General features: G+C 41.9%; 1 protein-coding gene across 2 annotated transcripts in view; it reads left to right on the top strand.

The window, feature by feature from the left end:
* Positions 1 to 15948, top strand: part of MYH15 (myosin heavy chain 15) — an 89865-nt gene extending 73917 nt beyond the window's left edge. For both annotated transcript variants that reach the window (XM_053386279.1, XM_053386281.1), the window contains 9 exons: positions 3702 to 3817; positions 4559 to 4751; positions 6052 to 6255; positions 7683 to 7808; positions 8827 to 8997; positions 9293 to 9397; positions 10116 to 10211; positions 12620 to 12757; positions 15809 to 15948. In XM_053386279.1, the coding sequence (XP_053242254.1) occupies positions 3702 to 3817; positions 4559 to 4751; positions 6052 to 6255; positions 7683 to 7808; positions 8827 to 8997; positions 9293 to 9397; positions 10116 to 10211; positions 12620 to 12757; positions 15809 to 15826 (1167 nt within the window). In that variant the 3' untranslated portion in view covers positions 15827 to 15948. The remainder of the gene's footprint in view (positions 1 to 3701; positions 3818 to 4558; positions 4752 to 6051; positions 6256 to 7682; positions 7809 to 8826; positions 8998 to 9292; positions 9398 to 10115; positions 10212 to 12619; positions 12758 to 15808) is intronic.
* The last annotated feature ends 257 nt before the right edge of the window (positions 15949 to 16205 follow it).

Genomic DNA, 16205 nt, shown 5'->3' with positions numbered 1-16205 from the left:
CAGGGACTGGTGCTTGGAAACACCAAAGAAAGCTGCAAGCCATTTGGGAACATTCAATATTATTTACAAAGGTGGGGGTTTGTTTTCCAGTTGTCTGGTATTCCTGGCCATCCACACTAAAGAGAACAGCTCCAAAGGCCTGATACAGTCAAGCCACGTATCCTCTAAACTCTACCAGCACCCTGCTCTCCCTCTCCAAAAGCCCCATTACTCTGCTGTGGTAGTTATTGTACAGAAATCACCCGGCTAAGCCATACATCTTTCCCCTTGCTAACTCAAAATGGGGGAAGTTCACAGCCATTGCTTCTGAGCACTACCCAAATATTAGAAAGCTTGAGTCAGCTGTAGATCACCAACAGTTTCAGTTCAGGAATTATGTACCTTATTGCTTCTATGATTTGAGACCCACCAAGAACAAATTATTTGCTTAGGATATGTGGCAGCCAATATTAAGTGGCTGCCTTTTGATGCTAATTTAGTAGAAACCCCTCCTTTCCCCTCTTGCACAAATGGGTTTTTATTAGGAGGCACATGAGTGAAATATTACTTATGCAAATAGTGCATGATGTATTTTTGTGTGTGTGTGTGTGTTGGCTATTATCCTGGAGTAAAAAAAAACCCCTCTATCCTTCATAGAACATTTCAAAATTCTCTGACTTTTGTCACAATCCAAAAGCAATATTGGACAACATTCAGCCAGATACTGCCTCTGTCTTTTATTTCTAAAGGTAGTAGATACCAAACCATATCCAATAACTATATAAAGACCTTATTTGATTCTGTCTGTCAGATTGTTTAAATCAGGTAAACTTGTTGCTTCATTTGCACTGCTTTTGCTAATAACTGAATGGCACAGATTTCCTGGATGGCATCTGCTGAGGACCGGATAGTCAAGAACTCCACAGACTCTAACTGATCTTCATATTGTGGGCAATGAATTATCTAGTGCATAGTATGGTAGCCTAAACTGTACAGAAAGAAGAACAAATTTCCATTTTTATGGATGTTGAGAGAGAATTAAACAGCCCTTAGAGCCCCTATAACCCATTAACCTTATTTACCGAATAGATTTAGCTCCACAACACTCTTACATTCACAAACACAGTCCAGCCAAATCTCCATGTCTTTTGCAGTCTCTAGACTGCAGAAATGCCAAGTTCTTCCTTGACTTATCTCAGTGTCAGTCCCCAAACCCCCAGCCTTACCACTTAAGTTTTTCTTTTTTTATCACCTTCCATGCCTCTTTGCTTCTCAGCTGATGGAGGGGAGAACTCTTATGCATGTTTAATATAAACTCTGCAAAAAGATTATGCAAGAAGAGGGAAAAGAGATGAACTCGATGGTCAAAACAGACACGACAGTGCAATCTTATACCTGTCTGCTCAGGTATAAGATTGCAATATTCACTGATTGCAATGATGCCAGGTATGTATGTGAAGGATTGCAGGCGAAATGTGTGAATGCATTTAATATAATCCCCCCCCTCCAACTTTAACAACAGTAGCTGTGGAGAAAGGTTACTCCTTCCAGTCTCACTTCTTAAGATCCTGCCACAACATCCCATATCATAGAAGTTGAAACCGGAGCAAATTACATCAATTCTTCTGATAGCAAAACCAGACTTTCTTCTTATTGATATTTTAGGGGATCAATAAGAAGTCTTGTCAGCTAAGGAGGATATTTGTGCAGGAATAAAATGAAAGACTGTAACTTACATCTTGAGTCCCCCGCCTGAGTCCACTGATGTAGATGCTAGAACAACACAAGCAGTGTCTTACACGAGGCAAGCTCCCGGAGCACCCTTTGCTAAAGGAAAACACTTTAGCAAAGCTGTGCTGGTGCTACTTATGAAGTGGCTCTGACATCACTTTGGTTGCTACTCAATGCTCATTAACCTGAGAACAGCATTGGTGCAAGACATTGCACCGCCTGAGGTGGGCTGTTGCCACTGTCTTCCTCCGCTGCCTCCACTGCAGCTGCCTCCTCCTGTCCCACATTAACATGCAGGCTTATCTAGTCAAACACTTGCTGACAGCAGCATAAGAATCACTTCTAAGATAACCAGGATCACCACACACCTCAGTGTCAAACTCTAAGAAAGAGGTCCTTCATCAGAGCAAAGCATTGTTTGCTGGGTGGCCCCAGAGAGTGCTTGTGCTGCCCCTGCTTTGCCGCAGTGGTGGAAATTACAGCTGAATACTGTTTACGGACGTGGATGGCGCTGTGAGTTAAACCACTGAGCCTAGGGATTGCCGATCAGAAGGTCAGCGGTTCGAATCCCTGTGACGGGGTGAGCTCCCGTTGCTCGGTCCCTGCTCCTGCCAACCTAGCAGTTCGAAAGCACGTCAAAGTGCAAGTAGATAAATAGGTACTGCTCCGGCAGGAAGGTAGACGGCATTTCCGTGCGCTGCCCTGGTTCGCCAATAAAGCGAGTTGAGTGCCCCACCCCAGAGTCGGCCACGACTGGACCTAATGGTCAGGGGTCCCTTTACCTTTACTCTTTACAGAAACCTGTGGTCCTCCAGGTGTGGTTGGACTTCAGCAAGCCCCAGTCAGCACAGTCAATGGCCCAAGATGTAGCCCAATAGCATCTGGGGGCCACAGACTTCCCATTGCTGCTTGAAAATTTAAGAGTCTTTCCTACCCTAGGCCACCTCACCCACATTGCCTCAATCTTAGGAAGGGGAGATGTAGGCCTGGGCTCCACTTCCCTGCAGTGGCAAATGCTTTTTAATGCTTGCTATAGAAGCAAAAGCAGAAGTGCTTCATGGTGGATTGGTGACTAGGTGGCAACTGCAGTGGTGACAGCGGCAATGGCAGGTTCATCTGCCGCCTGAACCACACAGCTAATGCTAGGGCCAGCCCTGAGACAAGGGTGCTCCCTGGCCAAAGGAATGCACACGGCAGATAGTTAACTCTATATTGTCAAAGCTCACACTTACAGTAGGCTCCAAGTACCACACAGGCCGGTTTAGCATCTAGGCAGCTATTCCCAGGTCTGAGCTCTATGGAGCAGTTGCAGCAACAGGGAGCCATGTCCCCTCCACCAGCTTATGTATCTTCCCCCAACAGGCTGGGCACACACAGCCAGAGACTACGCCTGTGGGGAAGCTGCCACTGCTCTTCTCACTTCCACCCGCTCCTGATTCTGGGAGACAGTGGTGCAGGAGAGGGTGAGGAAGAACCCAGCGCTTCACTTCCCTGACCCACCTGTTCTTCCTTTTCCTCTAGCTCTTGAAACTTCCCTTGCTTCTCACTCTTGCCATCACTGTACCCCTCTCCTGAGTCAGACTTCTCCGGTGCACACTCATGAGCGTCCTACCAGTCCCTGACACCCTGCCTGAGAGATGCAGTGCAATCCTATAGATGACTACCTGGGTTAAGTCTCATCGAGTTCATTGGGAGATCCTTCCAAGTAACCATATATAGGATTGCAGGCCTAAGTCCCTTTGTGCACAATGGGACTTACTTCTGAGTAGACATACATAGGATTGCACTGTTAGGGTGTGATAAACATAGCTGTTGGTATCCCTTGATTCTCACTCCTAGAGACCCATGCAGCTGCAGAAAGCTTCATTCCTTAGACACTAGAATTGGATCCTATGTACGGTATGTTCCATTGCACAATGAAGCATAGGATTAGGCTGCATATTTCAAAGTTATTATCTCCGTGTTGTTAATATGCATTATATATATTTTAGGGGGCTCTGGAACATGAAGAAAGCAAGACATTGCGTTTTCAACTGGAACTTTCCCAAATTAAAGCAGACTTTGAAAGAAAACTGGCAGAAAAAGATGAAGAAGTTGATAATTTCAGGTATAGTATGCACACAAGGCAATTAACAGAGCCAAGTTATATATGAAGTGTGATTTTTAAAAAGAACAGGGTTGGATCTAAAAGAAAACAAGATTTCTAGTTTTAGTATTTCTCAGCATCCAGAGTAGGTTAACTGAACTTAGATGTAGTTTAAACTAATGGGACTTGAATCCTGAATATCTTCCCCCATGGAATTCAATAGAACCTAATGTAGTCTGGCTCCAACACAGGTTTTTTTGTTTCTTTTTAAAAACTAGACACAAATGATCAGTGTGTCTCTTACCAATCACCAGAATTTCTCAAACTTGTCCTGGCAGTAACACATTATGTAGAAGAGGGCAATTTTCTTCTGCTTATGTATCTGTTTTGCCATCTGTACATGCTGTCTTAATTTGCAAGAATGTTGTTAAGGCTGATTGATAATTACTGTCTGCACAATATGTTGACAAAAGATACATTAATAAACAAGAGGCAATAAACAAAAAAAAACCTGGAATCTTTCACAGTTGAGAGTATTTCAGGGAAGAGATTCAAAATGAAATGATTTTACAGAGAGAAGTAAGAAGATCTGGAGATGGGAATGGAGGGGAATGCTGGATTTTCCTATTTACTCTTTATGCTAAAAACCTATATGTGAAAAGGTAGACTTCACTAGCAGCACAGGGCATTGCTTGAAGTCGAAAATTATGAAAAGAGAAGCCTGTGCCCACATTTGCTTACATAACATGATTTCAAAATCAGGAGAAACCAGCAACGTGCCATAGACACATTACAGTCCACCTTGGATTCGGAAGCCAAGAGTAGAAATGAGGCCATTCGACTGAAGAAGAAGATGGAAGGAGACCTCAATGAGATGGAAATCCAGCTCAGCCATGCTAACCGGCATGCCTCTGAGGCAACAAAGACCACACGCATCCTTCAGGCTCAAATAAAGGTACTTCTTGTTGCTTGTGGGACCTGGGCATTAACAAAAAGTATTCTGACCGCTTGCACTCAAAATAATGATAATTATAATAATGATAATATTTATACCCCACCCATCTGGCTGGGTTTCCCCAGCCACTCTGGGTGACTCCCAACATAATATTAAAAACATGATAAAACATCAAGCATTAAAAACTTCCCTAAACAGGGCTGCCTTCAGATGCCTTCTAAAAGTCAGATAGTTGTTTATTTCCTTGACATCTGATGGGAGGGTGTTCCACAGGGCAGGTGTCACTACTGAGAAGGCCCTCTGCCTGGTTCCCTTTAACCTCACTTCTTGCAGTGAGACAGGCATAGGCAAACTTGGCCCTCCAGATGTTTTTGCCTACAACTACCATGATCTCTAGCTAACAGGACTGGTGGTCAGGGATGGTGGGAATTGTAGTCCCAAAACATCTGGAGGGCCAAGTTTGCCTATGCCTGCAGTGAGGGTACTGCCAGAAGGCCCTCGGAGCTAGACCTCAATGTCCAGGCTGAAAGATGGGGATGGGGATACTCCTTCAGCTTCAAACTTAGGGTTAGAAGGCAAACAAGAAGTTAACTTTCCCTTGTAGTACTAAAGTGGTTTCTGGGGAATACTTGCAACCTGGGGAGAATGTGAGGGAAGGTGTTTAACCTTTTCCTGTCCTCTCCCCCATGCCGATTTTATTGAGCATTCATTCTGAGTTGTTTGCAAGGCAATTATACAACAATGAGCATCCTTATTTGCTTCTCAGGTGTTTATATCCCTTCATGTTAACCATTTCATACATTTCAATGCAGTTCCCCATCACTTTCCTAACAGCAAAAAGTCCATTGCAAAGAAAAATGGATTTGTTGTGCTAGGTAGGGATAGGAAACCTCTGGTCCACAGCCTGATTAGGCCTGCCAGGTCTACCCATTTGGCCTACCAGGTCATTTTGGCCAAGCCATGACCATCTGCCCTACACCTGACATCATATATGGTAAAGGTGAAAACCACATATGGGACAGGTGAAATCACAGTAGGAAAATGAAAGGGGATTCCAGGCACTCCTGGCCTGGATCAGGGGTGCCTTTGAAGCTCCAACCATCAGCTGACTACCAGGGCTTCAAAGCACAGTGCACCTTTGGTTGAGGAATAGGATTCCCTGCACTACAATACAGTCAATCCTAACCCTGAAAGACAGTGATATGAGGGATCCCATCTATAAGATTCCTTCTCTGCATAACAGGAGTAAAGCCTGACTTCATTGGGCCCAGTGTGTGACCATGCTGCTGTTTCTCTCCAGGAACTGCAAGTACAACTTGATGATTCAACACACCTGAATGAAGACTTCAAAGAGCAGCTGGCAGTCACTGACCGACGTAACACTCTCCTCCAGTCTGAGTTGGATGAGCTCAGGGCTCTGCTGGACCAGACAGAACGTGGCCGTAAATTGGCAGAGCAGGAGCTGCTGGAAGCCACTGAACGTGTGAACCTTCTGCACACCCAGGTTGTTATGCCAAATGTTGTTTCCCTAACCTGCCTCACCCACATCACATTAGATCATAAACCAGACATTCTTACATAGAGTAGTGATTCAGAGCAATGCAGGTTTCAGACAAAGTATGACCCCATTAACAAGGGTACACAAAGACTGTTCATTCTTGGGGGGGGGGAGAAATTAAAGTGGAAAAGAGTAATTTTAACACATTTATAGTTCGAAAGCCTCTAGATAAAAGAAAAATGGCTTTGCTGAACATTTCTGTGACATCTACCACCTTTTAAAATTGTCTAGTTTGCCTCCCGTTGTGCTCTCTTTCTGTCAAAATGATCTCTTTCATGATTTTACTCTTCGCTTATCCCAGTCTCTGCTACAATAACATTAAAGACTCATCCCTGTCAAGGGAGAGTTTAGAGTATTTACCCAGGTTCCATTGTTTTAAAATTGGCCTTACCTATATTGTTCAGAGTGAACTGTGCCTTAGAGTGGACTGTTCTCAATAAATATAGCCTTTCTTTATTGCTAAAAATGCTTTCAATGTCCAAGTTTCAAAAATATGACACCGACTACCACTTCTGAGAACTTTCCAATATGAAACAGCTGAGTTGATAATAAAACATTAGCCGTTTTGGCACAGACATTATGTTCCTTATTGCTGTCGTCAACCATACTGAGATCAGGACATGATCCAGCCAATATTAACTACCTTTAAATCCAATTATTTTAGCAGGTAACAGTTAATTGTAAATCTTTCTTATGGAAATAATGAGATTTACAAATGCATCATTTTGGCTCAATCACACTCTAGCTCTCTCTTTCACAAATTAGCATAAAAGTATCTGTTCAATACTGATTGTGTGCTTAATTACCCAGAGAAGTGGGTTGAGGGTTACTTTGATGAGGGATGCTTTCAAATGTCATTTTTTTCACATCAGGTGTAAAAAGAAAAAGACATTCCTACACTACTGAATTAATTTCTCTCATAAATTCTGATGCTGAAAACCGAGGGTAATATTCAATACTAATCTCACTCAGAGTAGACAATTTAAATCAATGGCTTTAAGCTGCATGTCCATACATTTCACTAGGTCTGCTCTGAGTATGACCAATGGTAGATATTCTGATTCTATCTTAAAGCAAAAATGATACAAAAGTATCAAAAATGATACAAATGATACAAAAATGATACAAAAGTATCAAAAATTGATACTTTTGGTCATTTCTATATCTCTAATTCTATTGTCTGCCTAGGAACTCCAAAGGTAGTTAATGACACACATTCGCTTGTGCACCCAAGTATAATTTGTGAATTATACCCACCCACCCCCAGGTACAATGTGTGAATAGCCTCAGTGTAGCACTAGTCCTAGAAGGTGATAAAGATGATCATGTGTCCCTGAAGGATCTTCCTTTCTCCTCTTCCTTTCAAACTCAAGAATACAAGCCTGATCAACCAGAAGAAGAAGCTGGAAACTGATATCTCTCAAATGCAAAATGAAGTGGAGGAAGCCATCCAGGAGTGCAGGAATGCCGAAGAAAAGGCCAAAAAAGCAATCACTGATGTAAGTAGACAGCTTATTCCTGCTTGCACAGATGTCCAGTCTTATTCTTCCTGGTTTGCTGATCTTTTGTTGCCCATGGTTTTCGTTTCTGAATCAAGTACTGCTTTGCATGCTGGCAAGTCAGGGATTGTGAAAATTTATTTATTTAGACTCACTAGCAGTGGTGATCTGTTGTCATCAGAAGTCATATATGTTAGAACATCTATCATAATTTAGAAGAATGTTTGGCATTTTTATAGTGAAAGTGACCTTTTCTCCCCATATATCTTCATGCAGATTGGCTTTCACTGCATTTCAAAAACCCAGATGTGAAATTTGGTGAAAATTGGTAGAATAACAGCAGTGTTCCTAAATTGGGTGGGAGAAGCATTTGCCTCTCTGAAATATTAACTGTGTCTGTTTTGGATTTTTCCTATTGTCACCTCTCGTGATAATTACAAATGTGTTCAGTTACAGCTTAAATAGAAGATGGCTCAAGTGTAGGGATATCATAAAGTGATATCCGTACATAATACCAAGGTGTACAAAAACTCACATTGTGCTTAATTATACTACATGAAGTTATAAATAAAATTTTAGACTAAGGGCTCATCCAGCCTTGTGCTTGTCCCATGCCTCGGAAACATGGGTCCAAGAGGTTTTGTCCCTGGGAAACACACCCTTTGGCAATAAATCAGAGCCCACATCAATCTTGAGAAAATTTTATTTATGTTTGCTCCAATTCAGATTTTTTTTGGGGGGGGGAGTGGTAGGGCAAAGGCAAGGCTGGATGAGCCCTAAGTCCTAGAAATGGTTCATTACTTTCTCCAGATCGAGGGAACCTGTGATCCACCAAATGCTGTTGGACTCCAACTCCCATTGGCCCAGCCAGCATGTCCAATGGCCATGCATGATAGGATTTGTAGCCCTTCCTCCTGTTATAGATATTTCCCAGGATTTTGTAGTTGTCTCAATCACCAAAATCATTGGGACTTGTTGTTTGTTTGGGGTGGCGTTTCACACACTTATGTTATTATAGGCAGCAATGATGGCCGAAGAACTGAAAAAAGAGCAAGACACCAGCGCTCACTTGGAGCGAATGAAAAAGAACATGGAACAGACCATTAAAGATCTACAGAAGAGACTGGACGAAGCAGAGCAAATTGCTCTAAAAGGGGGCAAGAAGCAGATTCAAAAGCTGGAATCCAGGGTAGGCTTCTAAGAGTCCACCTTTAGAACCTGTTGTGTCAGCCTCCTTGGAAAATGGTTGGCGTGTTCATTTTTAAAACGGGAGCTCTGCTCTGGCTAGAGTAGTAATGTTTTATTTTGAAATGCTAAGTGCTGGAGAATGATGTAAAGGAGCACTCAACAAACGTGCCAAAAGCTTTTGAGTATATATTTATAAAGCACGTTCTGAAGACCTATTGCTAAGACTAAGTTCTTTGAGCTATTCCTATGAGGCAGAGCCCAACAGGAGCACATAAACGCTTTTGATTCTGCTACAGGTCCGCGAGCTGGAAAATGAACTAGAGGCAGAAGCCCGCCGCAATACGGAATCTCAGAAAGGAGTCCGCAAATATGAAAGGCGCATCAAAGAGCTGACATACCAGGTAATAATAACTAAAGTGGGTGAACTGAAATATTGCGCTAGGACAAATACACGTAATTTCCAATCACAGAAACTTGTTCTGATGTAAAGCAGCATTACCAAAGACTTTATATGTTATAGGCAGCAGCTAACAGCCTGCAGGCGATTCTCTACCACTTTTCTTTTCCTTCTGGCTCTTTCATCTCCATGCTGACTAAAATAGCTTTGTGGGATGAAGGACAGAGAGATGTCTGAGTCAAAGGAGGAAATGTTCTTATCTCACCAGCACTCTTCAGTTTCTGTCTCTTCCTCTGCCTGAACCTCTGACTCATTCCAGGAAACACTGAAGCAAGGGAATGAGAATGAGGACTGGTAGCTGAGAGGTCAATGGAATTCTCCAAGCATCCCTATAGCTAGTATGTTGCAGCTGAGTACCGGACTTACAAAAGTTGCAGCTGAGTACCGGACTTACAAAATTTGGGTTCGAAATCTTTGTTCAACCACACATTTTTCTGGGTGAAGTTCACTGTGCAACTCACTATCAGCAGAAACCTCAAGAGGATCTCTGTGAGATAAAATGGAATGACCCAATTTAAGTCATCCAGAGCTCATTGGAGGAAGGCTAGGATAAAAATTAGATAGAGTTTCTTAGTTCCAGTGAAACAAGCTATCTAACTCTGAGAAGTGGATGGTTGCCAAGTTAACACTCAACTTATTTTTTTCCTATTTGTTCTACAAAGGCAGAAGAAGACAAGAAGAACTTAACAAGGATGCAGGAGCTGATTGATAAACTGCAGGTGAAAGTGAAAAGCTACAAGCATCAAGCAGAAGAAGCTGTAAGTTGGTACAGTGTAATGTGTGGCTCTTATCAAATCAGTAATTCACCTAATTTCTGACTGGAGTTGTATTATTCAAACTGGGAAAGGAAGACAAACTGCTGATGTGTGACAACAACACCGCACAAAATGGTATCATCAAATCGCCTCAGAATCCTGAACATTGCAGCAATTTCTCTTCCCTTTTTGAAAAGTACATTTCTTGTACCTTCAAAAGCATGGAGGAAAGTTTAGAGAGTACATGTACATCTCCTACTAATGATTTTGAAAACTGTGGGGCACAGAGAGCTGTGCTTTGATCCTAAGTCCAGAATGTTTCCAAACTCCAATTTTTAACATGGTTTCTTTTCCTCAGCCACACCAGATCTTTCCAAAAGATCTAACTTTACAACAAGAAAAACTTGAATTGGAAGCACAAATAAATTAGGCACAGTTACATAATTTTGTTCAGTTTCCATAAACAGTTTAAAAAAAAAAAAGCACAGAAGCTTCTCAGTTTTGGAATATTTGGTGTATTTTTTTTTTTTTAAATCCCATCTCTTCCCCCTAAGAAATAAGGATGCAGACCTTCAGCAAATTGCTGTACTGTGAAGCACCCCAATTCACTGTCAATCATGCCTCATTCTGTCAGACTTCATTCCATTTTCCTCCCTGCTAGTTTTCTATGTATACCTCTCCCCTACCTTGGAAAAAGGGTTAGGCAGCATTTCATGGTCACTGGGCACACTCAGTCCTGACTAGGCCGTCTTGATTGGTTCTCGCAACCTTTAAGGCTACTTTCTCCAGTTATTTTGTACTCCTGGAACCTTGCACATTCCTTCTCATCTGCTGATACTGCCGTCTTACGTGGGAGTGGTGAAGTTTTGGCTTCATACACAACAGCACGCATGCTGCATCTCTTACCACAAACAGAGAGGATGATGTTTCTGCTGCATTCCATTATCTACAACAAATCTAAATACAGTTTCATCTCACAGAATGGAAAATGAACGATACTTTGGTACAGAATCATTTGTCTAGGCATTCCAGTGCTTGACAAAATGATGCCGCTGTCAGAAAACATTTCACTCTGTATTCCCGTTTTCGCTTCAGCGAATATCACAGACAGATCTTGACTTAATGCACTAAAGATCTGAAACAAAGTAGTATGTGTTTACTAAAAGTGTCTCAACGTATTTGGAGTTCCATAGCACAGCCACTGACTATACAAGCAACTTTCACATGGCTTTCTGCCTAGAATGAGAGTTCTCAAAGGGTGAGGCAGGCCTACTTACAGTAGTAAAATCTGTTGCTGCGCATTCCTGTAAACTCAGATGTTTACATTTCTGGATTAAGTCACAAGGCTGATTATGGAACTGTTTATGGAGTCTATGGATATGTCTTTCCCAACTTGGTGTCTTCTAGATGTTCTTGAATTCCATTATCCCTGACTTTAGATGGGTGACTCTATCAATTCTTATTTCTCTCTTGAGTTCCACATCTCCACATCAGCCTGCAATTTTAAAAAAATCTTTGCGGAAGATCACCAGCATTTAGTGTGAATTTCTCTTAATTTACATTTTTTTAAATAAGCCATTTTGCCTAAAATACACATTTTTGCAAAATAATTTCCCCTAATATAATGCATGGTTATGTTATATTTACTACTGCATTTGTTTTTATGGCCATTTTACTACAGTTATATGCATTTTTGTACACATTACGTGGCTGGTGAATTGCATTGCCAAAGTTGGATATGTGCGGATGTCAAAGGATGAGTGTTCATGCATTATTTTGGAAAGTGAAACATTCATAGGCTCATCTTTAAATGTAAACTGAATCAGATTTCTCTTCCATTCCTATCTCTAACTTTTTGCCTTGCTGGCTGGAGATGATGGGAGTTGTAGTCCAATAACATCTAGAGGGCATCAAAGGTTGCCTTATTTAGTCTTGGAGGCCTTTGTGATAATAGCACAACTTGAGGGTCTAGAGCAGTGGTTCTCAACTTGTGGGTCCCCAGATGTTGTTGGACTACAACTCCCATCATCCCTGAGCTCTGGCCTAGCTAGCTAGGGGTGATGGGAGTTGTAGTTCAACAACATCTGGGGACCCACAAGTTGAGAAAGGCTGGTCTAGAGCAATTTGCTATTTCTTCACCACAGCATGTGGAATTTTTCTACGCTGTTTGCTTTCCAATTAAAGGCTTGAAATCACTACCTGCCATCTACAAAACTCTCTCACTGATCACTGATGGCCTCCCAGATAGACTTTTAAAGATGAAATTGCCTTTCCTGTGTAGCAAATCCCACAAAGTTCCATGAAATGTTTACCATTGACTCACACATGCTTTTCACAAGTAGTGGAAGGTCCACTACTTGCTAGATTATGGAGGCAAAGCACTTTTGATGTTCTTTTCTCCCTCCTACCAGGAAGCTCAAGCCAACCAGTACCTTGCAAAGTACAGGAAGCAGCAGCATGAGTTGGATGATGCTGAAGAACGAGCCGAAATAGCTGAATCCCAGGTCAATAAGCTCAGGACCAAGTCAAGAGATATTGGCATAAAAAAGGTATGTCAAGTGAATCGGGGGAGAATGTTTCTGGTAGAACCTTCAGAAAAGCAGGGCAGGACATTGGAGTGAGGTGAGGATTTCGCGGGCCTGCATCTCAGACAACCCATCTATGTGCCTACGTACTTGGAATAGTCTTTCCTATTTCTCCTCTGCCTGCCCAGTTTGGGAGAAGGGGCAGCAATTCCAGCCTGATGGGTTGACTCCTGAGGTCCCAAAATGCAGCCAAGAAGCACTGAAGGCTGAATCTTTCTTGACAGTTTACAGCCGAGCAAGGTATGCAGCAAATAACACTACAAAGGCACAGCTGTGAATGAAACACTGCAGACTGTAGGAAGCCATTCTGTTGTGGAATGCTTGTTATTCCAAGCCAAACTGCATGGTATCAATATATTAATTTAGTCTAGGCAAAACCAGATAATGCCCAACACATATTAATCACTCAAACTCTATGTTTTGCCCACGTAATGATGCCTTTGGAGCTACTGTAATTAATATAAGAATTAATCCTCAAAGGTGCAATCCAGATCTATTAAAATCAATGTGGAGTGTTGACAATGATTTTGTTAGGATTTGGATTACATCCTAAAACCAGCTAAAGCTAGCAGTTAACAACCTTGGCATTGGCTTATTTGCATTATTTTGGCAGCTGGAACTCATAGTTTCTGGTTATATCAACATTATTTTCTCTAATGATGGGTATTGATAAAAATCTTATTCACTAATATAAATGAAAGTCCCCATAGAACAGTAGAGGCTAAGAAGGAAGCCTGTTCTGGCCGACATCCATATTGCATAATCCTATGATGCTGTTGTCATGGCCACCATTCTGAGAGCTCCACGGGGTGACACTAAGGTAGAAAACATAATCGCTTTCAACCTGAGTGAAGCAGCAAAACTTCCTCCTTCACATGATGTCTGTAATAGTCAGAGACTCACAACCATTTCCACTGCAGGTGAGGAAAGTGCCCACATTGCCTGTTGCTTCTTGTTACAAGCAGTTACAACGCTATAATAAATCCCTGTTGTGATTTTGTAATGCACAGTGGAGGTGGCAGTTCCTAGCAATTTTGGGAAACTTGGAGGCGGATAACTCCCCCCCCCCCAAATCAAAACCATTTAGCTCCTCTTCCTGTTTTTCAAACATTACCAAAAGAATGCTACTCACAAGTAGAAGTGCATTTCCACATGCAGGTCAAGCAGTGCTAAATGCAGGTGTTGGACAGGGGGCAAGATCTGGTTAATAGATGGGGGACTGTGTACATGCTGTCATTCAAACATATGAAAAGATTAGACATTGCCTGCTCTTAGAATTAAATCCTGTGGGATGAGCATAATGTATGTAGCTATAAGTCATTATCACGCTCTTGCCTTTTAGGGTTCCCAAATAGAGAGAGGAGACACAGTAAACAATAATCACATGCATGGTAGGCTTATCATTATGCAAAAAATATTAATAGAATTCTTCCAGAAGTTTTTCAGGCGACAAGAAAAACAACACTCCACCAAACACCCAAAGCCAAGTTTTAGTAAAGAGATTTATCCTTCATTTTACTTTTCCACATTTGTTTGGGCAGCAGAAATCCATGCAGATAAAATGCAAATAGAAAACACAACATTAAAAAAAACAAAACTTCTTGATATCTTGAAAACGGAGGTTATTCATAATTCTTACATTTTAATCCTGCCAGCACCTAATATCTGAAGAAACATGCTATGCTTTTTAATAACGTTGAGGAAGCTGCAACTTTGTTTATCACCACAACACTAGACCCTTACTCAGCCTCTCCATTCCACACAGTTCTTAAAGACACAGATTCCCTTTTAAAGCCAGGAAAACTTTCTGCCCAAATATTTCCAGAATATCTCCCTTTCCTACCTCCCATGGTATGTGGACAGACTGGCTCAAAAAGTCCCCTTCATAGCCTCATTCTCTATAGTGCAGTTTACTTAGCCCAACCCCCTGTAATGCAGGAATCTCAGCCATTCAACCTCTGTTTAAAAACCTCCAAGGAAGGAGAGTCCTCCACTTTCCAAGGGAGTCTGTTCCGCTGTCAAACAGCTTTTACTGTCAGAAAGTACTTCTTGAAGTTTAGTCAGAATCCCCTTTCTCATAACTTGAATCCATTGGTTTGAGTCCTACCCTCCGGAGCAGGAGAAAAGAAGCTTGCTCCATCTTCCATGTAGCAGCCCTCAGTTACCTATACATCTGCTTCCTACACTTGGCCCTCTTACATGTAATGTAATCAGGTAGAACAAACATGTGTGGGGCAGGGATAGCAAGCTCCACCCCTGACTTGCACACCAGAAGAGAATGGGCACTCACCCCAATTCTGGTGGGGCAGCAGTTGCAGCTCAACCCAGTGCTCCCCGGGGCACAATGGAAAACATTATTTTCCTCATGGCTGGCCGGTATAACCCTCCCCGGCTGGCTGAAAGGGCTTGTGGGATTGCCCACCCAAATTTCCATTTGAATTGGCCAATTGGGGAGGGGGGAGCTAAAGCAGCAGACCAGAGTAAAGAATAAATTAGTTGAACTTAATGGAAGTTATGACTAATCTGTCCCATTGATTTCGGTGGGAATGATGTTCAAGGAACAATGCAATTCTGCGCATGTCTACTCAGAAGTATGCTCCATTGTGCAAAATGGGTCTTGCTGCCAAGAAAGTGGGCATGGGATTTCAGTATCACGCCACCTTGCTACAGTTCACATAGTGCTTTATATGCAAACCATCACTGGATGCCACAGCCATGAGGTGGTGCACCATTCCTCATGGATGCTACTGTACATTCTTAATTTTGTACTTAGCTTTGTGCAAACGACGTGTTGTGCCCTGGTACTTTTTGAAACCTCGTAAGACATTCTGCGTTGCACTTCTGTCTATATTGTACATTTTTCCTACACAAAAATGCATTCCACATAGGAAATTAAGGATGAATTCAGTGGGCAGTCTTTCCTAGGAAGTATGTAAAGGATTGTTGCTTTAAAAAGCCATGCAGTCATTTCTGTTGAGCCTAAACTGTGTTGTCATATTTTATAATGTCTTTCAGGTTCACGATGAGGAGTAAACCTATTATGCCTTGAGTAGCTGCTGGCTATGGTTCTTACAGAGAAACCAGCAGCCCACCGCTGAAGCAGAAGAAAACAGGCATCTTAACAAATAAACAAATATCAAATTAAAATCTGCTGATGCCCTTGTTATATGTGTTTTCAGTTATGTTTCACAAGGCTTGGTATTTGGATGTGAAAAAAAACAATTTCAGCACTTTTTATTAGTATTTAGGATGTTGGAAGATAAAGTGCAGATTTGACAGAAAACATGTTTTGTGGAATCCCCATTGAAATATCTGGAAATTGCTTAATGACTGCCTTTTGATGTGACTTGTACAGGACAGATTTCAACCACTGCCCTAGACCTATAAGTCAGATAGCCTCTTATTCATGATC

Source organism: Podarcis raffonei, chromosome 4, assembly GCF_027172205.1.
Source record: "Podarcis raffonei isolate rPodRaf1 chromosome 4, rPodRaf1.pri, whole genome shotgun sequence".
Classification (NCBI taxonomy): Eukaryota; Metazoa; Chordata; class Lepidosauria; order Squamata; family Lacertidae; genus Podarcis; species Podarcis raffonei.
Note: the sequence above shows the minus strand (reverse complement) of the source record. Positions and strands in the feature narration are given on the sequence as shown.